At 41.7% G+C, this 24887-nt stretch overlaps 1 protein-coding gene and 2 long non-coding RNA genes across 22 annotated transcripts in view; 2 read left to right on the forward strand and 1 right to left on the reverse strand.

The window, feature by feature from the left end:
• The window catches only part of PDE8B (phosphodiesterase 8B), a 292972-nt gene that overhangs the window by 126126 nt on the left and 141959 nt on the right, over positions 1 to 24887 (forward strand). For 13 of the 20 annotated variants that reach the window (XR_014058459.1, XM_081505927.1, XM_081505928.1 and 10 more), the window contains one exon: positions 19757 to 19816. The exons of 1 other annotated variant lie outside the window; for it this stretch is intronic. Coding sequence is in view for 18 of the 19 variants with exons in the window: in XM_081505927.1 (XP_081362053.1) it covers positions 19757 to 19816 (60 nt within the window). In the remaining variant the exon portion in view is untranslated. Of the gene's footprint in view, positions 1 to 16378; positions 16403 to 19756; positions 19817 to 24887 lie in introns of all 20 variants that reach the window. 6 more of the 20 variants (XM_081505929.1, XM_081505930.1, XM_081505931.1 and 3 more) reach the window with 2 other exon arrangements.
• Positions 4710 to 6330, forward strand: LOC145513065 (uncharacterized). Its single transcript, XR_014059087.1, has 2 exons — positions 4710 to 4884; positions 4927 to 6330. It is a non-coding gene; the product is annotated as an uncharacterized LOC145513065 (long non-coding RNA).
• On the reverse strand, positions 9715 to 12449 carry LOC145512284 (uncharacterized). Its single transcript, XR_014058451.1, has 3 exons — positions 12336 to 12449; positions 11452 to 11577; positions 9715 to 11146 (listed from the first exon to the last, which is right to left on the reverse strand). It is a non-coding gene; the product is annotated as an uncharacterized LOC145512284 (long non-coding RNA).

Here is a 24887-nt window from a genome sequence, read left to right on the forward strand (position 1 = left end):
ATATTAAAAGTTTGAATCTAAAAAAAAAAAAAGAAACAGAACCACTACCTTCAGAAACCCTTCTTAATCATTACTATCTTTTGCTATTTTGACTTATAAAATCATGCAGTAGTGTTGCTTGTTTTTGAACCTTATGTAAATGAGATCATAAAGCATATGTTATTTTATGTCTGTTTTCTTTTGCTTAATATTATATTTCAGAGATGAATTCATGTTGTATTTTGCTGTGTTTAACACAGTTTCATTGCTGCATAGTATTCCATTGCATGATTATTACCACTATTTGATCTATTGGTAATAAACATTTGGGATGTTACCGTTTACAACTATTATAAATAATGCCACTATGAACTTTCTTGTACATTTCTTTTAATTAACATATGGGCACTTTCCTGTTGGGTATTTACCTGTGAATAGGTAAGTAATGTCACCATATATCCAATTTGTGCCTAACTCCCCCAATATATGCCTAGTCTTCCAGTGAAAGTTGCTCAGTCGTGTCCAACTCTTTGCGACCCCATGGACTATACTGTCCATTGAATTCTCCAGGCCGGAATACTGGAGTAGGTAGCTGTTCCCTTCTCCAAGTCTTCCAGAATAATAACTAATTATGTTCTCTTTCCTTCTAAGAATCATCCCAGTTTGGGCAATAAAAAATATGTCTTTTGATGAGTAGAAGTTTAATGTAGTCTAAGAAATCTTTCCTTACCCCAAGGTCATGAAGATAGTCTCCTACATTATCTTTTAAAACCCTTACTGTTTTATCTTTTATATTTATTCTTTATGTTAACCCAGATGAAGTAACCTTCCACATTTACTATATCTGATACTGTCTACTCACTCAATGGTCATGTTTCCTTCTGTTATCATTTCTTTAATCCTGAAATAGTTATGTTAGCATTTCTTAGACTGCAGGTCTGTGGGCAATGAATTGTCCTAATTTTCCTTTGTTCAGAAATGTCTTAACTTTAATGTTATTGCTCCTCTGTCCACAGTTTCTCGTGAAAATGCAGTAGACCTTTGAGTCATCGTCCCACTGTGTGTAATCTGTTGTTTTTCTCTGGCTACTTTCTTCTTAGGGTTTCAGCAGATTGTTTATACAGAGTAACTTTCTTCATCTCTATCTCATTTGTGATTTTGACTTCTTAAACTTGTAAACATATGGCTTTTAGCAAATTTGGAAAATTTTATTGTATTTTTTCCAAATATTTTAATTTCCCATTGTTTATCTCTTTTCTCTACCTGGGACTCTAATTGTCAATATGTTAGACCTTTCTGACATTGCGCATAGATCCCTAGGTCTCTGTTCATTATTTTCAACCTTTTTCTCTTTTATTCAGATTGGATAACTTTTATTGATGTACTTTTATGTTCATGGACTTTCTTCTGAAATCTCTCTTCTGATATTAATCCCATCCAGTGACTATTTCTGATATTCTATTTTTCAGTTCTAATATTTTCACTTGTTCTTTTTTACCTTTTTGTATTTTGGGTTGAGATTTCTTCTCTTTTCATTTGTTATGTGCATATTTTTCTTTACCTCATCAAGTATAGTTATAATAGCAGCTTTAAAATCTTGTCTGATAATTTCAGTATCTGGGTTATCTCTGGGTTGCCATTGTTTATATCATGGACATTGAGAATGGTGTGTTGAGGAGACTCTGAATTCTGCTTTAGACAGAAGAATGTTGATTTTTTGGTTTATTTTTGCAGGCAGTTTAATTTGATTAGACTCAAAGCATAAATACTCTGTCTTCGAAGGTGTATAGAAGCTCAAATCTCAATTAAGCTTTTTATCTTTAGCTGGACTCCTTGAAGTTTTCCCTGTCCTTTTGTGGTTCAAGAGTCAGCCAGAGCTTTGGGAAGAGTTTAGAACCCCCCTTTTCTGGTTCCCTCCTGCTGAAATTCTCCTTTCGCTGTTGAGCAACACTCATTGCCTCAAGCTCTATCTTCCGGTTCCTTAGACAAGATTGGTGGTCGGCTCTTTGTCAGAGTTTTATCCTCTTGTTATTTTCCTACTATTTTTATTCTCCTGTTGTCATGTATTTTAACACTCTATATTTTTAAATTCAAGAAGACATTGTCATTGTTATCTAAACACAAAATTGATTTGGACTTACTCACATATATATCTTTTCTTTATTTTTTCCAATCTGTGAGCTTGCATCTGAGACCATTTGACTTTGAATGACTAAAGGTCTCCTATTAGTATTTCCTCTACTGAAAAATTCTCTCAGTTTTTGTTTGTCTGAAACATCTATTTTATTATTATTTTTGTAGAATTATAGGTTGTCATGTATTTTATTTCAGCACTTTGAAGGTATCGTTTCATTGTATTCCACCTTGCATTATTTCTGTTGAGAAGTTTGCTGTCAGTCTTGACTATTGCTCTGCTAAAGCAATGTGCCTTTTTCCTTGGCTGTTTTTTAACATTTTCATTTTGCATTTTGCTTTCAACAATTCTTTCATAGTGTGAGTACATGTGATTTTCTTTGTATTTTTTCTTCTTAGGGTTCACAGTGCTTCTTGAATTTGTGATTTGATTCACTTCTTCACTATTGAAAAATTATCAGCCATTTCCCCTTCAAATATCATTTCTGCCCCATTCTCTTTCCAGCCCTACTGGGATTGAAATTACATATATGTGACACCTTTTCTCTGTGTTTCAGATGGCTCATGTACTCCACACATTTTTCCATCCTTTTGTCTCTCTGTACCTTAACCTGGATCTTTTCTTCTGACATTTATTTTAGTTCTTTCTCCATTGTGTCTCATATTCTTATAAACCCACCCATTTGTGACTATTTTTAATTATTATATTTTTTAGTACATTAATGAAAAATTAAGTTTTCCATTTAATTCTTTTTTTTTTATAATTTTTAGTTCTTTACCAAAATTTTGCATCTTGTCTTTTTATTCTTTGAACATATTAACCATGGTTATCTTAAAGTCTGTGTATGATAACTCCATTATCTGGATTTTCTATGTGTATACTTAATTATTTTCTCCCTTTAGTCAATCTTATTTTCGTTGTAACCCAGTTATTTTTTATCGTATGTTGGACATTATATTTGAGCAGTTTTAGAAATAAATTGAGACTCTAGATGATGGCATATTCCTTCAGATAGAATATTCTTTTGCTTTTAGTTTGCAGCTGGACAAGGGAGAGATGATAATACTTCAGTCAGTGATAGAGATGATTCAAAGAAAGATTTCATTCCATGTGAAGGCTTTTCTGTTTCCAGGTCAATCCTATTTTTGTAGGTTGTAGCTTACTAAAACGTCATAGGTTGCTGCTCAACTGAAAACCTAAGGTGTTTACCAAGATCCTTCCTCCCTAGTGGGCCCCAAGCTTCCAATTTTGTCCCTCCACTTCTGTGAGAGGTATAGAAGCTCTGATCAGCTTGACATCTGCTACTTTTGAATTGTCAATGGCCTTGAGAGGATGTGGGCACCAAAAACCACGTTCTTGCTTCTCACCTTTCTTTCTCTCCCATATCTTGACAAAGTCTCACTGCCTTGTGATCACACTAATACTTTCTAATGGATGTTTTTTAAAAATACTCTTCCAAAATTTTCTAGTTATTCTTATAAAAGGGTTGATTCAAAAAAACTGTGGTTCACAAGGATAAAATAAGTTGCTCAGGGACATACAGGCCCTGGAAGTGAGACTGTCCTTGAAATATTTTTAAATAGGAGACACAAGACCAAAGAAATCTGGGGTTTCAAGCAGCCTACATCTCCAACCATCATCAATAGGGTATGTCTGTGGATAAGTATTAGAAGCTATGAGTTTACCTCTCATTTTACAAAACTGGTCACCCAGAATAATAGTATGTCTGTCCTTGATCACACAGCTTGTTAATGTATAAGTTGGGACAGAACATAGATCTTTGATCTTCAGTCAGTTTTCTCCTACTGCACCTTGATGCCTTCTATTATTTTTTGTTATTACTCAAGGACCCAGACCTCTGTCTCTGCTCTGGTAAGACATCGTAGTGGTCCAGGAAGATCCTTCTTTTTTTTTTTTTTTTTTAAATAAATTTATTTGTTTTAGTTGGGGGCTAATTACTTTACAATATTGTAACAGTTTTTGCCATACATTGACATGAATCAGCCATGGGTTTACATGTGTTCCCCTTGCTGGACCCCCCCACCCACCTCCCTCCCCATCCCATCCCTCTGGGTCATCCCATTGCCCCGGCCCTGAGCATTTGTCTCATGCATCGAACATGGAATGGTGTTCTGTTTCACATATGACAATATACATGTTTCAATGCTACTCTCCCGGAAGTTGTCCTTGATTTACTTAACCCTATACAAGAGTCTAGAGAAGGAAATGGCAAACCACTCCAGTATTCTTGCCTGGAAAATCCCATGGACAGAGGGGCCTGGTGGGCTATAGTCCATGGGGTTGCCAAAAAGTTGGACACAAGTTAGCAACTAAACAACAGCAACATACAAGAGTGATCTCTTAACCACTTCCTCCTACTCTCCCTCATTGCTTTAGTTTCTCATATTGCTACTTTTATCTTGTCTTTGACTAACAGGTAAGTCCACACTGAAAGACACATCTTCTAATAGAGTGGCTACAGAGACTGCTTAATTAGTTTGGTCTTCTTTCATGGCTGAATATATTATGTTAGATTCTGAAGGAGGCTTTGGAGAATAAGATATAGAGGAAAATGATAAAATGAGGCATTTGAGGAATTTGTAAACTCTTGATTAGCCTCTTTATTTAAAAATAACTCATAATCTCAGAATTTCTAACAAAGGCTTTTAATTTTTGTGGTTTAGCTGCCATTCTCTCAAGCACATGGTATATATTTATAGGTCCTTATGTTAAATTATAAGCAGCACTGTGAGGTAGGAATAGGAGGTAAAGTTAACCACAAGTTGATGTATTCAACATCTTCTCTTTAGAAGGCTTGTAAATGTGGTGTTCTATGCTTCTGTTTTTGACAGGAGAGCATTTTGGCGGTTACCATGAAACAGTGGGGTCAGGGTGGAAGTATCATTAGCCTGGCAGCTTGAAGACTTTGTATTCCACTGTGACATCTTATTTGAGTATAACCTTGAATATAGCAGTTCCCTCTTAGGCCTTACTTGGCAATCTACAAAATGAAAGGGTTAGAGAAGATGACCCCTTGGAAGCATTCCAGTTCCCAAATTGTTGGAAATCATCCTTCACCATGAGGTCAATACCTTGAAGACTTTGTTGTAATAATGAAAGTAAAAATGTAAAGCAGTTCTTGGTTTTCTGTGATACTGGGGGTGGGAGTGGGGCAGGAAAGGTGGTCAAGTTACCTGATACAGAAGTTGACATTTGTGTTTTCATGTAAGTATGTCAGATATTTTAGGACTACGTTTTGATGCAAGCTAAAGAAAGAGCTTATGTTATGATGATCCAGCTTATTAAGTTAGATTACAAATGTTTGGTTTCTGGCTTACTGTGGGGATTAGTAAGGATTTTTCCAAAAGAATGAATAAGAGATCAGCATAATAATATGTATCATTTATCAACTGACTGATGTGCCAAGCCCTGGAGGTACATCCATGAATAATGCAGAGCCAGCATCTGCCCTCCCCAAGGGGCATGTCTTATTACCCCTTAGTTACACATGGGGAAAAGGAATTCCAGATTTGGTTTTACATTCAAAACCGAATCAACACTGGCAGCTTTTGCTCTCCAGCAGCCTGCATTTTGTGCCAAGGAGCAGAGTAATCTTCCATTTACCAAGGGCTTTTTCAGCTTTTTAATGACGTATTAAATTAAACACCCACTCACCAAATATCTGTTAGTCTTGGTTGTAGCAGATGGGTTTGGGTGTTGGGTGCTGGATGCTTCCTGTTACAACTGATCATTTACTGTTTCTCTGACTGGTTGGATGGAGTTGCCATTTGTCTCCTAGGGTCCTCTTGCCCCCAACAGTTTGTGGTGATGGTGACAAAATTATTACATGATAAATACAGGCATACCTCTGAGATATTGTGGATTCCTGTCCAGATCACAGCAATAAAGCAAATACCGCAATAATGGGAGTCACTTGAATTTGTTTCTTTCCCAGGCCTATTAGGGTTATGATTACTCTAGTCTGTTAAGTGTGCAATAGCATTATGACTTTAAAAACAAAGTACATAACTTATTCAAAAATACTTTATTGCTAAAAAAAGAAAGTGCTAATCATTATCTGACAATGCATAGGGTTGGCAAAAACCTTCAGTTTGTAAAAAAAAAATGAAATGAATCAGTATCTGAGAAGCACAGTAAAGTGAAGTGCAATAAAATGAGGTATGTCTGTATTGTGGTAGATATATAAACAGAAGAAAGGGAACAGCAATTGAAAGAGTCTTAAATACATTCCAAGGTTCTAGTCATTTAAGGTACCCACACCCGGGAAGGCGCTAGTGGTAAAGAACCCACCTGCTAATGCAGGAGACATAAGAGACACGGGTTCAATCCCTGGGTTGGGAAGATCCCTTAGAGGAGGGCACGACAACCCACTCCAGTGTTCTTACCTGGAGAATCCCCTGGACAGAGGAGCCTGGCAGGCTACAGTGCATGCAGTCTCAAGAGTTGGACATGACTTAGCGACTAAACCACCACCAGGATACTTATAGTAATTAATACATTGATTGGTTTAGAGGAGATGACACTTTTTTAATAGTGACTTCCCATCCAGGAAGGCATATATCATTCCATTTATTTCAGTCTTCTTTGATGACACTCAGGTAGTCTGGCAGGTGATATGTGAAAGCATAGGTTCTGAAGTCAAGGAGTTCAAGTTCAAATCCAAACTGAGCCATGTATTAACTTGCATGGTAATGAGCAATTGTTTTTCCCAGTGACTGTAATATCTTGGGTGGTCAGCAGTTGTTGAAGAAATGTTTCTCTTTACAGCCAGGGAGAATTAAACATGAGAGAGGGGGAGAGGGGGGAGGCAGTGAGAAGAGAGAGAGAGAACTGCCTTTTCTCAGCATTCCTAGCAAAATCCTGTGATAGAACTCTGAGTGGACCAGACTAAGTCACTTGACTACCTCTAACCAGTCACCAGAGCCAAGGAAGTCAAATGCTTAGCCATATTCATATAAATTCACATTTTTTTAAGAACTACTTCGCTCCCCAAACAGGAGTCAGTGGCCCCTGAAAAGAAAGAAGGAGGGAGTGGAAGTGGATGCTGGAGAGGCTGTCAAGAGAAACTTTAAAAAGGAATGTTGGACTTGATCAAAATGCCATCTAGGCATCTCTTGAGATGACCATGTATTGATTTTATCTTATTGGTGATGGTGGGTTACATAAATAGATACCCTAATATTAAGGGGGCTTCACAGGTGACACTAGTGGTAAAGAACCTGCCTGCCAGTGCAGGAGATGCGAATTCGATCTCTGGGTTGGAAAGATTCCCCGGAGGGGAGGGCACGGCAACCCGCTCCAGAATTCTTGCCTAGAGAATCTCATGGACAAAGGAGCCTGATGGGCTACAGCCCATAGGATCGCAAAGAGTCAGACACGACTGAAGCAGCTTAGCACAGCACAGTATTAAGGTAGGAGAACAAAACCTACTTAGCTATGCCCTGTGGAAGTACCAGAGGTTCTGGGAGAACCAGCTTGTTTTCCTTCTGCTTCTTTTTCCTTCTTTGGCACGGCTGTGGGCTTTTCTGTCTCTCCTCGGCCCTCTGATACTGGTGTCTTCAGAGTTCTGTCTCTAGTCTCCTGCTCTGAGTGGTCACATGGAAGCTGTCCTCTGAGCTTCCTGCTCGTGTATACCACAGCCTGAAAGCTGCATGGCCCAGAGACAGCTCCAACTCCCCACGCCCAGCACGTAACTCAGCCCTCAAAGCCTGCTTGGCGTCTTGTATTCTTGGCAGCTCCAATCAGTCACTCTCACCAAAGTCCTTGAACTTCCTCTCTTGACCCTCCCTTACACACATGGGTCTCAGTTGATTTTACAATCTGTATTAGCCTTGCATTCATCCCCTTCAATCCCCCACACTGCCCCTAGTGCAGGCACCCATCCCCTCTTACCTATAAGAGTCAGTCTCAAACTTTAGTGAGCATCACAGTCACCTGGAGAGCCAGTCAGTTCACGAATTACTGGCCCACCCCCAGAGTTTCTGACTCAGCAGGTCTGGAGTGGCTGAGGGGGTCCATTTCTAGTAAGTCCAGTTGAGGATGCTGCTGGTGGTTCAGGAACCACACTTTGAGAACCACAGGGCTGGATCATTGCAGCAGCTGCTTTCTGGTTTCTGGTCTTCTGGTCATGATGCCCTTACTCTATCCACACTTCAGCCAGAAAAAAAACTAATGTTAATTGCTCAGTCATGTCCACCAGCTCTTTGTGATCTCATGGACTGTAACCCGCCAGGCTTCTCTGTCCATGTAATTCTCCGGGCAAAAGTACTGGAGTGGGTGACCAGTCCCTTCTCCAGGGGATCTCCCCAACCCAGGGATCGAACCTGGGTCTCCTGCATTACAGGCAGATTCTTTACTGTCTGAGCTACCAGGGAAGCAGCTAAATTCTAATCCAACAGTGCTACCCAAAGGGGTAGTAAGTCCAAGTTGCTCGCCTTGGCAAGGCCGTGAGCTGACTCCTTCCTCCCTGGTCAGACTCACCATCCCTACCCACAGACCCATACCGCGTGTGGCTGCCCAAGGGAACTCCGTTCTTTGCCGTTCCTTTTGGTCCTCCATAGGCCTGAAATGCCTCTTCCAAGGTTTTCACCTGTCTCACCCTCACATCACCTTTTTCACTGAGCTCTCCTGTGATTTCCTGGAATTCTGCCTGAATTCCCAGCAGGAGCTTAATGCATCTTGCCTGAGTTCCCATAGCACCCTGCAGGTACCTCTGGCTTGTTTCTTATCACCATTATTGAATTGTTTGCCAAGTGCCCTGCTCTCAGATGAAACTACTTAATGCCTTGAGTATGGAGAGGTGAGAGCCCCAGGGCGGAAGGCGCAAGTGGGCAGAGCTTTAGAGCAAAAACAAGAGGGGAGACTTGCGCTTCCTTCCCTCTGTCGGACAGGAGTGTGTTCTTCAGCCTGGTCTCCAGACAAGAGAAGAGGAAGATGTGTGGGGATCCAAGATAGGTTGTGAGCTCGAACCACCATTTTTTTTTTTTTTTAAAGAAATGTACTTTGATTGAGTAGAAAATGGTCTTTGGAGGCTTATCTTTTGCTGTGCTTGGGAGTTTTCTGGTTTTTCCTCCCCCAGAGAACACATTCATTTTCTGCCCGTTTCCGACTTCCTGGGTTTCTGGGAGGAGGAGGAGGGTGCTGCCCTGGACGCCCTTCCTCAGCTCAGCCACATGCCCATAAAGAGGTCACTCTCACCCTCACAGTGTTCCCCTGTCCTCCTCTCTAAATCTTAAAAAGTATTGCTTTTTAAAAAGAAGTAAGGTTGTGCGTGTTGGCATCTTGACTTTTGATGGAAGCCAATGTGGACCCAGAGGGACCTGCTCCCTCCCCTCGACGTGTGCATCTTCATTAGATAAAGGGAAGGAGCAAAGGGCTGGGGGTGAAGGCTGGGGGCACTTTCAGCATTTGCTCTGCTGGACTCGGGGTCAACTGTCCATATGTTGAGCTCCTAAAAATGTTGAGTTTCTAATCGTATAGTGCTTTACCTAGGATGTGAACTGCGCATATGATGAATAACTATTTGGAAATCATTGTTTTTTGCCAACAAAGTAAAATTCCTTTCCGAAAAAAAGTGGGCATTTTGTGGGTGACTTCTCATGAGTTTGTTACTTTTAAGTGGAATTTGTTAAAGTGGGATGAGCTTTTAAATGGGAGTCAGCACTCCACGCGGATTCATTACCCCCAACAACCATGCAGCCCATGGCCTGAAGGTCTGACTGTGACAGTTGATTCAGCATGAGGGGCCGGGACACATCAGAGTCAGGAAAGTGGGTGTGATTTGGTTCTGGTGTGATGCTGGAGGTGGCTGAAAATCCAGTTTTGGTTTGTGGGCTCCAGGGATGGGGGGGCGGCTAGTGTGAGATTCTCCTGGAGCCAAGCAGGGAGGCTCCTGGTTCTTTAAGGTGGTTCTAGCTTTTCAGTGATGAAACTGAGGACAGAGGCGGCCTGCATAACTGCAATCCACAGGATATCTCTGAAACTCATATTTAGCAGATGGTTTCTGTTTTCTTACCCATCAAATCTATTTACCAGAACCGCTGACCACATAGCAGAACTGACTGATTTGAATACCGTCCCTCCCCAGTTTACCCCAGCTTCATTTAATCTTAGGGAGAAGGCATACAGCAGGAGGGAAGGGCCTCAGAAAGGCTTGGGTTTTTCCACAGTCCAAGTAATTGCCTTCTGAATAGTCAGAGATCGACGTCCTCTGCTCGTCCTCTGTTACACAATGTGATTTTAAATGCTTGAAGTCATCTGGCTGTTTCTATTATCAGTAATATCTCTAATAAAAGGAAGGAAGTTGGTTGAGGGATGTCACGTTTTGTGGTTGCCTTAAAATTCCTCTGTTCTCCAAGTCAGGCCCTGAATTTGACCTTTGGAATCTGGGAATGGTGTTATGTTGACACACATGCTGGGCCTGTGACAACTGCAGCTGAATTGCTAGCTTAATAAAAAGTCTGGTGCCTTGATTCTTGCACGGCATGTATGATGCAAAGCCTTTTGATGTAAACATGATATTGGAGTGTAATTAGGATTTTTTCCCTCTAAAGCCAATTCGCTCTAAGGCTTCATTGTGCTATGCTAGCCGCCTTCATGTCCTCACCATTTCATGAACTGTGTTCTAGACCTTTCTCTATACGTCCCACCCAGCTTTTAATTCATAGTCTGTTTCAAACTGAGTTCTGATGGCCGTAGATGAAACGACTCCATTGTTTAAATGATTTCTCTCTTTCATCTGGTATTTCTGGGGAATGGAATGGTTTCTCCATCAGACTATGCTGGCCACATTTTCCACGTGTTGTATCTCTTGGCATTTTGGATGCCTTCTGCCTGTATTTTTAAGTTTCTCTGAAGTACCTTTCCAGTGCTAATCAGAGTGTGGTTCTGTCCTTTGTCACCGCAGTGTTTTCCAGGCATGGTGGGCTATGTCATCCTCTCTCCCCTTGCCCAGGAAGGCTCACTGAGTGTAGTAGCAGTTCTTCTTAAGAGGAACCTTGTCCAGAACAGCAGCTGTGGAGAATGGACAGGGCAGGGATGGAGGTGGGGGAGTCGTAAGACCCAGGGCTGGGGAGCCCATCACTGCGTCTAGATATAAGTGAACATGTAAATAAGACCATAACCTTCCTTCCACAAAAGGCGGGTATGGGCTTTAATCTCAAATCCAGCCCTCAGGTGATTTGAGTAATCTTTCTGGAGTTTGCATGTCTTTAGCTTTAAGGAGATGAGATTGCTGTGCCTGTTACATGGGATGATGTGCATCGCGAGTGGGCCCTCAGTTCCCTCTTGTCTTACTGGGGCACAGAGCAGTTATTTACCTTGAGAAAGGTCCCCCGAGTCCCAGATCCATTTCCTAGGATTGCGTTTTACCAAGTTTCAGGGAAACTATCCATATTCTGAGGAATTTTAAATACAGCATCTTATTTTCCCAAATAAAGACTTTCCTAGGGGGAAAAAGTATATGTGTTCTTATTTACATAGTGACTATTTGCTCAATTAACCCCAAAACAGGCTTTTCCCATAAAATTAAATGTATTTTAAATTTAGTTTTTGGTATTTAAGATAGCAACAAACCAGAAAGTATAATTCAGTAAACACCTGTGTACTCAGTATTCACTGCTTAAAAAAAATCAATGATGAATAATACTTGAAGTCCCTGAATACACCCCTTCTTCACTAGCAGGGCCACTTTTCAACTGGAAATTTAGAAGCATTTCTTTGTACTGTTACACTCTTAAGCTTATACTCAGTATTGTTTTAAATATTTTAAAACCTTAAGCAGGGTTCTATGGTCTGTATTATTCTACGACATTTTTTTACTTGATATTTATGAGATCCCTTCATTTTGAATGGGTAGCTTTAGTTTCATTTTCACTGTCATATAATTTCCATTGTATGGATATTTCTCAACAGAAGTTTTTTGGTGATGAATGTTAATGAATGTGGATTAGGCTGTTTCCAAATTTTAGTTCTAAATCTGCTCCAAATGTTCCTAACAAGTGTCCCTCATCGAGCCTAGAGATCCTTTCATGTAGTAGGTGGGTGATGCTGCTAAGTCGCTTCAGTCGTGTCCGACTCTGTGCGACCCCATAGACGGCAGCCCACCAGGCTCCCCCGTCCCTGGGATTCTCCAGGCAAGAACACTGGAGTGGGTTGCCATTGCCTTCTCCAAGGTGGGTGATAGGTCACATGTTAGCTTCACCTTTACTAGAAGTCTCCAGAGTGTTTTTCAGAGTGGCTGAACCGTTTTCCTCTCCCAACAACGTGTGGGTCTCCTCCCTGACCCGTGCTCGGCAGCGTTTGACTTCTTAATTCTACTGTTCTGTTGATCAAAACACAGCTGATTGTGACATGGTTATCTCACTGTAATTTGAAATTTTTGTTTTCCTGATTACTAAATGTTGAGCATCTCTTCATACTTGTATTTCCTGTTTTATGCCTTTCTTTTTCAAGTCTTTTGCCCAGCTTTCTTTCTGTTTGTGTTTTTATTGTTTTTAAGGATTTTGTTATGTTCTGGTTACTCATATTTGTTGGTTTCCTATATTGTAGATGTCATTTCTCAGGCTAGCACCTATCTTTTTTTCTGTTTTATTAAAGTGTTTTTTGCTTTTACTTTTGGTGAATAGGAGGTTTACATTTTAAAGCCATATGGATCTTTTCTTTTATGGCTGTATATTTTGATAGTAGATATTTATATGTCTATATTTTATGATAAAACTTTATACTGACAAATTAATATTCCAAACAGCAGAGCATAAAATACAAAATTGGTAGATCTGTCACCCACTGTGAGTATCTCATGACTATGAGTAATCTTCCATATATATAATGTGTGTGTGTGTTTAACAAAAAAAGACTATGAAATTTTTTATTTTGATTCTAATTTAGGGATACTGTTGGTGTTTAGTCACTAAGTCGTGTCCAACCGTTTGCAGCCCTATGGACTGTAGCCCGCCAGGCTCCTCTGTCCGTGGGATTTCCCAGGCAAGAATACTGGAGGGGGTTGCCATTTCCTCCTCCAGGGGATCTTCCTGACCCAGGGATCGAACCTGCATCTGCTGCTTGACAGGTAGATTGTTTACCACTGAGCCACCAGGGATGTCCAGGGATACTATTAGGGTGGCAGAATCATCAAATGTGAAGGACTGTATCTTCCTCTTGCCTAACTGGTCATCTTGTATTTTTGGAGTGGGTTATCTGGAAAAAACCCTGTGGGTGTCTGGGTTCAAGCATGGTAGCTGAGTCCGGGTAGACTTTGGTGCCTTCCGCCAGGTAAGTACTCCGTTGATATCTGTTGCATAAATGAATATGTAAGAGTATCTGAAGTTAACAACAGATGTGTCTGCTTGGAAGAATAGACTAGTGGTTCTCAACCCTGGTTGTCATTGAGATTAAAAATGCTAATGCATGGGCCCCATTCTTAGAGATGCTAAGTCTCTTGGTTTGAAGTAGGACCCAGCACTAATATATTTTAAAAGTTCCTCAGCTACTTCTAATAGGAAGTCCAGGTTGAGAACTTCAGGTCAGAGAACTGGAGGCAGAAAGGGCAGGGGAGTACTAAGACCACGTGCTGGGCTCAGAAAGGTCCACGAGGCAGTGGAACGTGGCTAGAATCAAAGAACAGTGAAGACTGGAGGTTGGTGTGAGGTCAGGCTGGTCATCGGGGCCTGTGGCTAAAAAGAGACAGAAGGAGGAAAGAAGCATTCTGAATGTTTGGAGGACAGTGGGCCAGGGAAAGGAGGCAAGATGAGCCAGGGGTTCCCAGTCTGGAGCAGGGCTGGGCCTGTGGAGCCTGTAGTGCTGGTGCCTGCAGAAGCCAGAGGCCAGAGGGCAGGCCTTGGTTCATTTAAAAGGCACGAGTCAAATAAAACCTTTGGCTTCCCATAGATCAGAGGAGTAAAGAAAGACATTTGGCCTGGGAATGGAGTGAAGACAGGGGTTCCCTTTCAGTTTAGTTAAGTTCAGTTGCTCAGTCGTGTCCAGCTCTTTGCGACCCCATGGACTGCAGCATGCCAGGCCTTCCTGTCCATCACCAACTCCCTGAGTTTACTCAAACTCCTGTCCATGGAGTCGGTGATGCCATCCAACCATCTCATCCTCTGTCGTCCCCTTCTCCTCCTGCCTTCAGTCTTTCCCAGCATCAGGGTCTTTTCCAACGAGTCAGTTCTTCTCATCAGGTGGCCAAAGTATTGCAGCTTCAGTTTCAGCATCAGTCCTTCCAATGAATATTCAGGGTTGACTTCCTTTAGGATGGACTGGTTGGATCTCCTTGCAGTCCAAGGAACTCTCAAGAGTCCTCTCCAACACCACAGTTCAAAAGCATCAATTCTTTGGCACTCAGCTTTCATTATACTCCAACTCTCACATCCATACATGACTACTGGAAAAACCGTAGCTTTGACTAGATGGACTTTTGTTGGCAAAGTAATGTCTCTGCTTTCTAATATGCTTTCTAGGTTGGTCATAACTTTTCTTCCAAGGAGTAAGCGTCTTTTAATTTCATGTCTGTAGTCACCATCTGCAGTGATTTTGGAGCCCAAAAAAATAAATAAAGGGGACCCCTTTAGAGATGTAAATACTATTTTAAAATTAGAGCCAACAGGGCAGCAGGCAGAATTAAGGGCATTGAAAAATAAAAATGATCTTTACAATGAAGTCCCCTTTTTGTGAAATGAAGTTGGTTTGGCCCTGAGCTGTGTGTGTATACACCTGTGCATGAACACTCAGTCCCGCAGGTGGTGGGGAGGACGGGATCCCCAAGGAGTTGTTGAAGTGGGGAGGATTCAGGCTCTGAGCTTGTTTTGGAAGATAGGAGCTATGGGAAGATCCCTACCCACCCCAGACGGACACGCAACACACCGCTTTTGCTTCTTCATCCCAGTGGCAGCCCTGTTAGCAGCAGCACAGACTCCTAGGGTGTGAGCAGGGAATCACCAGGTGCTGGATCCATCTGCAAAACTGGAACAGAGTCCAGAAACCCATAGGAGAACCCATAGTGCCGTCAGAACTGATGCTTTACGATTTGGAGCACAATCCAAGAGCAGCACACTGGGAGTCAGAAAAAAGGAAGTCTCAGTCCTGACTCTGTTACTGCAAATCTATGTGATCTTAGGCAGTTTAGTTCAGTTCCACTTATCTATTGAGCACCAGCCTTGACTCAGCCCTTTCTAGATGCTGGGGACAAAATTGTGGGAAAAAAACAATGTCTGTGTCCCTCAAGACGCTCACCACCTTTCCCAGGAGAAAGATATTTAAACAGGTAGTAAGGTTAGTGCCCTGAAGCACGGGAGGAGCTGAGCAGACTGTTGAGTCCTGTCGGGGTGCAGCTGGGCCTCAACGGCCTCCAGGGAGTGGGGGGCATGTGAGCGGCCCCTGAGCAGGCGTCAGCTGAGCAGATGTGGGAAGAAGGCCTTTCCTGGTCAACCACTTGGCTCGAATTCTCTCCTCCTTCTTGTTGGAGAGGAGCTCTAAAACCAGAAGCCAAGTTCTTTAACACAATTCCTGAAGCTACTGAGAACTGTGGATGCCCGCGGCAGAGAGCATGCTATGGTGATGGGACCAGCCACGTGAACTGCCTTGATTTCTTCCCAGACTTAGTCCCTCGTCTGTTTGCCCTGCACCAGCTGGTTTTCATCTTGGGAGTTCCCTCTCCTTTGAAATGAGTCCGAGCCGTGTGGGGGCTGGGGGTAATTTTTTTTTTCTTAATCATCATGGTGTATTTTCCCCTCTTGTTTTCACTGCTGTAATTCCTACTCATAGCAGTGTCTTTGTTTTGTGTTTGCTAAATCTCTGTTCTTGACTATCCAGAAAGTGGGAAAACCAAACTTTTCTTTTTTTCTCCCAATTCATAAATCTGATCCTGGTAATTCTCCACTCAAAAACCTTCCACGTGGTTGGTGCCTACAGAATCAAATGGGATTTCCTTTCCAAAATCCCTTTAAGGAGCTGACCCCAACATAGTCTTCCCTTTCATGCTCTGTAATCCAGTTTCTCTAGACCCTTGTCTTCTTCCCCACAAGCGTCTTTGCATTCTTGCTTCTGTGCCTTTGCTTTCGTTGTTCCCCCTGTCTGGAATTTCCTCTCCCAACCCTGGTCTCTTCTTCTTCTCATCCATGACCCACTTGTTTTCATGAAGCCTTCTTCGATCTTTGTTGTTGTCGTTCAGTTGCTCAGTTATGTCCCACTCTTTGCGACCCCATGGACTGCAGCACGCCAGGCTTCCCTGTCCCTCAGCAACTCCTGGAGCTTGTTCAAGCTCATCTCCATCAAGTCAGTGATGCCATCCATCCATCTCATCCTCTGTCATCCCCTTCTCCTGCCCTCAATCTTTCCCAAGCATCAGGGCCTTTGGTCTCCCCACCTTCAAAGCCAGAAAGATGATCTCCTTTCTCTCAACCTCAAAGCCTGAGGCAAAATGTCTACCAATCAGAATTCTGTATCTCACTGAACTTTCCAACAAAAGCAAATGATAGAAATATGCACATCAGCCAAGTCTAAAAGAGTGTCCCTCTCATAGACCCTCTCAGAATGAAAAGGTATACTCCCAGTTGCATGTTCAGGGACCTAGGTTGCTGGCTTGATTTCAGCCAAGATGAAAGTATTTACACCATAGAATCAGCAAATGCTACAAAATAGGACTTTTCTTTTTTCCTGAAGAGCCAACTCATCTGAGTGTGAACTGGCGACCCTGCTACCTGTGTACATGTGTGTGCGTAGGTGACTGTGCACTCACATGTGTACACACAAGTATTTGACACATTGTTAATATTGGACCGTTAGGAGTGCACCGTTGGCCAGCAACGCTTCCTCGTGAGGCTGAGGGGAGAGCTTGTGGTCAAGGTGGCTAGGAAGTGTGTCTCCTCTCCTCCTCCTCTCCTCTCCAGAGCTGGAATTGTAATACTCACGACCCCACCTCCTTCTTGCTTCTGTGTCCTTGGCAAATGTGGTGACTTCCTGGAATCAGAGCTAATACGCTAATTGAGGATCTGTGTATCTGCAGTCGCTCACAGTTCTATCTCCAAAGTAGAGAATCTTGGCTCAGCTACACAGACGTCAGTAAATGCTCTCCTGTTTCTGTTCATAATCTGTTCTCTTGGTAAAGGGTGAGATACAGGCAGTAAGACTCCCAGGGCAGAAGTAGAATTCTGCAGACTGCCACTGCCTCTGCCCAGACCCACTGCTGCTCAGGCCTCGGGCCAGCCCTCAGAGCCCGGGAGGAGAGGGTCTGGTTCGGTGGGGATTGCGACCTCTCTTGGGTGTAGCAGCCAGGGTCTGATGACTGGAAGCACAGACCAAGAAGGAGAAGGCAAGCCGAGAGACAAGAAGGAAGTGTGGGTTGGAACCAGAGGAGCTGAGAAGCGGAGGCCCCCGGGTTGGTGGCGAGGGCGACATGTGTTCCCAGGGAGGCGGCATGGGAACATGGGGCTGGGGTGGGGCTTGGGTGGAGGTGGATGAGAGAGGCCTTGGAGGGGGCTCAGCAACCCTGCCAGGCCTCTGCCAGGCTTGGCCTCTGGTGCCAGCCTCCGGCCGACCCGGGTCAGGGTCAGGTAGAGGTTACAATTCTGGATGCAGGCAGGGAACTCTTGTGGCTGACGGAGAAAGCTGGAGGGCCTTTCCTATCTGACCGCAGGACAAAGATCTTCTAGACTGAGGGTTGCTCCCGAATCTCCGTGCCATCGCTCAGTGGCCGCAGCCTGTCTCCTGCCAAGGTCGCTCACATGAAAGGGCTCAGCTCAGGGCTGGGGGCCACAGGGCTCCCACAGTCATCACACGCTTTCCTGGCAGAGTTGAAGATGGCTCATTTAATGACCTCATGCACATCTTGGTTCCTTCAAAGTATATAGGCGTTTGTCCGTTTAGGGGGCAGTCTCTGCTCTTCCCTCAATCCCTTAGCCTTCCAATGTGAGTCACTTTTTATTTTATTCCTTTTAAACTCTTGTTGATTTCTCATTTTATCTATCTTCCGTCCCTGGGCGTCCTTCTTCAGGGCCAGTTTTGCTGGAGCAACCACAGGAGGCCTTGTTGGTGGCGGGGGTTAGGGGTGGGGGCTCCTGTGTGTGGTCGAGACAGTCTACCCAGCAGACATCACAGAGAGTGCAGAGATAGCTTCGGTTATCAATCAGATCTATCTCTCTGTACCAAGTTAGTTTCACTTCTTAATCATTAACTTTTTAGTAGGATTCTGGCAGTTGCACTATTTTTGAAGAGGTGTGTCTGTTTCAGACCAAAAAAAAAAAAAAGCAAAACTGCTCTTAGGGTGAAGGTACATGGGGGACCAGAGTCCCAGTGAGGCAGGAAGCCTGGTGACGCTCCTCTTCCAGTGGAATTCTGGGGCTGCACACGTATGCTGGGCACGGGTATCAGTATAGATACTTTGCAGGATGTAGCTTTGCTTAAGTTCAGTTCAGTCACTCAGTCATGTCCGACTCTTTGCGACCCCATGGACTGCAGAATGTTGGCAGTTCGTGGTCAGGTGTCGGAGAAGATTCACACCATGCCCACCGAAAGTTAAAGAGCGAGAAAGCGAAGTATTTCGTCTTCAAATTCTAATTTAAAGAAAGTTCCGCCTTTATTGTTTACCTGATAAAGCCTCTGCTGACCCTTGGGTCCCTGTGGTGTCTCTGGTCCTGTGAACTCTGAAGGTGTCCCATCCGACTCACGGGGGGCTACCTAGTGTGCTGGTTGCAGGATAAGCTGCTAAGCAGAGGCAGAATGACTTCAGCTTCTTAGAGAAAAACAAATCTGGATCCCTGGAGGTGAGGCAGAACCTTCAATCCAGTAACTTAAAATGAAGATACGTATCTGCTCTCTGCTTGCAGCCAAGGGCAGTTAGATGGTGTGGGCCAGCGAACACCTAAGCACGTTCCTGGAGTTGTGGGGCCGAGTTCAGCTTCTTGTGGTCATGGTGTGGGGTTGCTCAGTTTATTTGAGGAAGTGCAACTGAAATGAATAATTTAGTCATGGTCAACACAGATAAAAGTGAGCTGTTTATTCCTTATATTAAAACATGAAGGTAAAAAATAAGATCTAAATATGGGAACAGCTGTTAAAACCATCAAAATGCTTTAGCTTCCACATATGAGAGAAATTTTTACTCTTTAGAAATTTCAGAGGAGTAACAACCTGTCATCATGTGCAGCATAGTATGTGCTCAGTAAATAATCAGAGTTTTTTCTCCCATAGAGAAAGAGAGAAGAATAAGTGCTTACTGTAAAAAGCCATACACTTAAAAGAAAAATAACCTGAAATCCCACCACTTAGCATTTGGGAATATATCCTCCCAGACATTTCAAGGCATATAAATGTATGTGTACTTTTACAAAATCAGAACTGTATTGTACAGGATGTTTTATCAACAAGAAAAATAACCTGAAATCCCACCACTTAGCATTTGGGAATATATCCTCCCAGACATTTCAAGGCATATAAATGTATGTGTACTTTTACAAAATCAGAACTGTATTGTACAGGATGTTTTATCAACTGTCTCCATGTCATTAAATCGGATCCTTTTATTTAACAGCAAAGTAGCATGATATAATATCCAGTGTCAGGAAGAATGTGTCAATTCCTGTAGCTTGTGACTTGACACATCTCACGTGCTTTTTTGTTTGTTTGTTTTAGCAGGTCTCTTCTGCGGAGGTACGCATCGGGCCCATGAGATTGACACAGGATCCTATCCAGGTACACCTCTGTTCCTCTTAGGGGCTTGGTTTGCAGAGCAAGTAGTTATAGGAGCCCCATCTCAGGGGCTCACCTCATCTACAGCAGATGCCACCCTTGCTCTGAGATGCACACCCAAACATCCATACATGGTGTGTGTGTGTATGTCTGTGTGCAAACGCTTGTTTTTATTAATGTCATACTTGAGATAGCATATTGTTTTCTTGAAGAAAACACTGCCCCATTTAGAGTATAATTAATAAGTAGATTGATTGCATGGTGAGTTGTAAGGAACAACAATGCTTCACCAAAAAAAGTATTCTACATGCCACTCCCACAGCTGGAAAGAGAAGAAGCCATGAGCAGTAAAGGGCAGGCTTTGCCATGAACCACGGAGGGATGGGAACCCTGGTTCTCCCCTTTCCAGCTGTGTGACCTGGGATGTATTGCTTCACTTCTCTACCCAGTAAAGAAGTCTATAAAGTGGAGATGGTAATGCCTCCCTCTTAGGAAATTATGAGTTTCATAAGTTGAATGAAATAACCATCAAGTGCTTGGGACACTGCCTGGCAGCAGAAGGTGCTCAGGAATGATAACTGTTGTCTTGTGTGTCTTGGGCCAGGCAGCCTATTGGGCTCTTAGACACTGAGGCTGCCTTCTACAGGGAGAGAAGGGCTAGCAGCTGCACACTAACTTCCCTCTAACTGTGACAGCAGCTGTGTCCTCCCCACAGCCCCTCCAGCTTCACGTGCACCCTGTGGGGAAACCGGTTGAGAGGCGTGTGTTAAGTCCTCATCCACGTCTGCATCTTCCTGGTAAGGCCTACGTGGGCCACCTTTCTCCTTGTGAAACTGTCGCTTTTTAGCACCTGGAAGCTTGTTCTGCACTTCGGACAAGTAAAGATGCAGAAAACATGTAAACAAACAAATTAACATGTAGATGAAAGTGAAAAACCAACCAGAGAAATGTACTGTTTGATTTATGAGCGATTGGAAAGGAAAATAATTTAGTGTTGCTTGGAAAAGGAAATGCAAATCTGGGGCAGGGGCAGTGAAACAGGAGATTTAAGCTTGGGAAAATTGGATGAAACAAATTTAGGAGCAGAGAGAGAGGGAGTGAGAATTTATTAAAATAAACAAAAGCCCCAACTATTTATATAGAATACAAACAAGTGGAAAATTCCAGTATTCATCCTAGGGGCATGGGACTTTGTAGTCCATTTTGAATAAAGGCAGTGACAAAGGTTCTGATACCAGTATTTATTCCCAAAGTAATATCCAGACTCTTTCTTGGAATTCGTGTGGTTTCAGATCAGTTAGTTTAATTTACCTTCATTTTTCACCCTGCGCTGTACTGGCAATGAATGCTCATGATAAGGACATCTCATTCTTATAAAATACTGTTATTGTTGTTACACTTGTTAAATGTAAAGTGTTTCAAATATTCATAAAAGTACATATGTATCCCCATACCCACTTTTATCACATATGCAAATTTCATCAAGTATGATAAATTTATTTTATCGAGGATGTCCTATTTGTTTGAGTTCATTTTAGAAACAAGAGATTGCAGATACTTTATAAACTCTATTTTTTCCCTTTGCCCTCCTCTCTCCTCCTTAAAAGTAACCACTATTTGGAGATTGATTATGATAGGTATTTGTGTATTTCTTCTGCATATCTATGTATCCATTAATACTTTGTTTTGAACACTTTAAATTTTATTTGAAAAGTGTCAGGCAGTAGTCATCATTTGGAAATTTTTCTTCATCATTTAGTGTGATACCTAAGAATCTATTGCCTAATCTAAGGTAACCAAGATTTACTACTTTGTTTTCTTCTAAGAGTTTTATAGTTTTACCTCTTATTGTTAGCTCTATGATCCATTTTGATTTAATTTTTGTATATGGTGTGACGTAGGGCTTCATTCTTTTGCATATGGATGTCTGGTTGTGCAGCAGCATTTGTTAGAAAGAATATTCCTTCCCCCATGGAACTGTCTTGGTACCTTTTTCTAAAATCATATGGCGGCTTTAATTGTGAGGGTTTATTTCTGGATTTTCAAGTCTATTTCATTGATATATGTCTGTACTATGCCAGTACCACACTGCCTTGATTTCTGTAGCTTTGAAGTGTGAATCCCCTTTCTTATTTTTTGAGATTGTTTTTGCTGAGTCCCTTGCATCTTCATACCATTTTCAAGACCAACTTGTTAATTTGGGGAGGGGAGGACCAGCTGGGATTTTGATAGTGATTGCAATGAATCTGTAGATCAGTTTTGGGGCTATTGCTATATTAACCATTTTGTTTTCTAATCCATTAATATGTTTCTCCATTTATTTAGATTTTCTTTAGTTTTTCATCACTGTCTTGTAGTTTTTAGTGAATGTGTTTCCTATTTTTGTAAAATTTATTCCTGAAATATTTTATTTATTTGGTACTATGGCAAATGGAATTGTTTCCTTACTTTCATTTTGGGTTGTTCATTGCTAATGTATAGAGACAAAATTTATTTTTGTGTATTGATCTTCTACCTTGCAATCTTGCTGAACTTATTAGCTTTTACATTTTTGTGAATTTCAAAAGATTTTCTATATACAAAATCACATCATTACTACTTTCTTCCCAATCTGAATGCCTTTTACTTTATTAACCTAATGTCCTCTGGAACCTTCAAAACAAGTGTATTTAGTTTTATAAGATACATCCAGATCTTTTCTTAAAGCTGTACCATTTTACACTCCTATAAGCAATGTGAGTTCTGGTTACTCCAAATCCTTGGTAATATATGTTTCAGTCTTCTAATTTTAGCTCATCTACTAGGTGAGTAGTGCTGACTTATGGTAACTTAATTTGCATTTCTCCATGACTAGTAATGTTGGACCAATTTTTAATTTGCTGCTTGGCCATTTGAAAAATCTTCTACAAATGTTTAGTTAAGTCTTCAGCTCCTTTTTAGTTGGGTTGACTTTTTAAAAATTACTGCATTGTGGGAATTCTTTACATATTCTTGTCCAAGTCCTCTGTCAGATTTTGAGCATATTTGCTTCTAAACTGTGGCTCTTCTCTTCATTTTCATAAATTTGGATTTTGAACAAAAATATTAGTTTTGATGTAGTCTAATTTATCACTCCTTTTATGGTTCTGTGTTCTAAGAATCTTTAATCCCAGGTTGAAGATTATTTGTTTTCTTCTGGAAACTTTATTGCTAGATTTTAATTTAGATCTATAACTCAAGTTCATTTTTATGTATGGTGTAGTAAAGAGGTTAAGGCTCTTTCCCTCTCTGTATTGACCAGATGGTGGTGGTGGTTTAGTTGCTAAGTCATGTCTAACTCTTGGGACCTCATGGACTGTAGCCCTCCAGGCTCCTCTGTCCAGGGGATTCTCCATTTCCTCCTCCAGGGGATCTTCCCAACCCAAGGGTCAAAGCTGGGTCTCCTGCATTGCAGACAGATTCTTTATTGACTGAGCCACCCGAGAAGCCCCATTATTCTAGCTCTATTTGTTGAAATGACTATTCTTGCTCCACTGAATTATCGCTTGATGCCTTTGTTACTGATTCTTTGATACTTGTTGCAACTTGTTTGGCAACCAGTAGGTAATGTAGCCAGTCATTAAATTTTCCACACAAAACTTTCAGAGAAGATATATTCCTATTTCTGGAAGACAGGCTTCTATATCTGTGAAATTAATTCAACTTTGTTAATGATGCTATTCAAACCACTTCTATCTTAACTTTCTGTGTTCTGTCAGTTTCTATTGTAATGGATATGTCAATAGCCTCAATATTTTTTAAAATATTTTCTGATGTTTTGAATCTGCCATGTTAATCTGTATCCAAGTTCTAGATTTGTGTATGTTCTTGGTAACTGTTGCTTTTATATAGTGTCCCTCTTTAAACTTCTACCTTCATTTATATTTTATTTCTTGGTGATATGGTTGGACCAGCTTTCCTTAGTTAATATTTTCCTGATATATCTTTTTCTATCTTTTCACTGTCAGTTTTATTTATACCTTTATGATAAATATCCCTCTTAAATGGAGCACATAGTTTTATTTTTCTAAAACCTATTCTGATAAACTAACTTTAATAAGTAAGTTTAATCTGGTTACATTGAGTGTGATTACTGATATAATTAGTCTTATTTTGTATTTTCTATTTTATTACCCTTTTCCCTTTGTTTCTACTTTTTGTTAGAATGGTTTTCAGAACTACCTGTTTACTTTCTCTGTTTTAGAAGGTGTAAGTTAGGCTCCTACTTTAGCAGCTTTCCTTAAATTATTTTTGGTATGCTTGCTTAGCAGTCAAATTTTGTAACAAAGTCTCGAATATACTATATTTCTGTCCTCTCAAGTATGATGTAGTCCTTCGCAGTATTTAAACATTCTATAATGGCCTCACTCCCCTGTCACAAAAACAATTGTCTGTAATTTTGGACTTACATTTGGTATGTTAAAGCATAATCAGTTCAGTCGCCAGTCGTGTCCAACTCTTTGCAACCCCATGAATCGCAGCACGCCAGGCCTCCCTGTCCATCACCAACTCCCGGAGTTTGCCCAAACCCATGTCCATCGAGTTGGTGATGCCATCCAGCCACCTCATCCTCCGTCGTCCCCGTCTCCTCCCGCCCCTAGTCCTTCCCAGCATCAGGGTCTTTTCCAATGAGGCAACTCTTCGCATGAGGTGGCCAAAGTATTGGAGTTTCAGCTTCAACATCAGTCCTTCCAATGAACACCCAGGACTGATCTCCTTTAGGATGGACTGGTTGGATCTCCTTGCAGTCCAAGGGACTCTCAGGAATCTTCTCCAACACCACAATTCAAAAGCATCAATTCTTCAGCGCTCAGCTTTCTTTATAATCCAACTCTCACATCCATACATGACCACTGGAAAAACCATAGCCTTGACTAGATGGACATTTGTTGGCAAAGTAATGTCTCTGCTTTTTAATATGCTATCTAGGTTGGTCATAACTTTCCTTCCAAAGTGTAAGCATCTTTTAATTTCATGGCTGCCGTCACCATCTGCAGGGATTTTGGAGCCCCCCAAAATAAAGTCTGACACTGTTTCCACTGTTTCCCCATCTATT

This window comes from Giraffa tippelskirchi, chromosome 7, assembly GCF_054371585.1.
Source record: "Giraffa tippelskirchi isolate mGirTip1 chromosome 7, T2T-mGirTip1v1.2.pri, whole genome shotgun sequence".
NCBI lineage: Eukaryota > Metazoa > Chordata > Mammalia > Artiodactyla > Giraffidae > Giraffa > Giraffa tippelskirchi.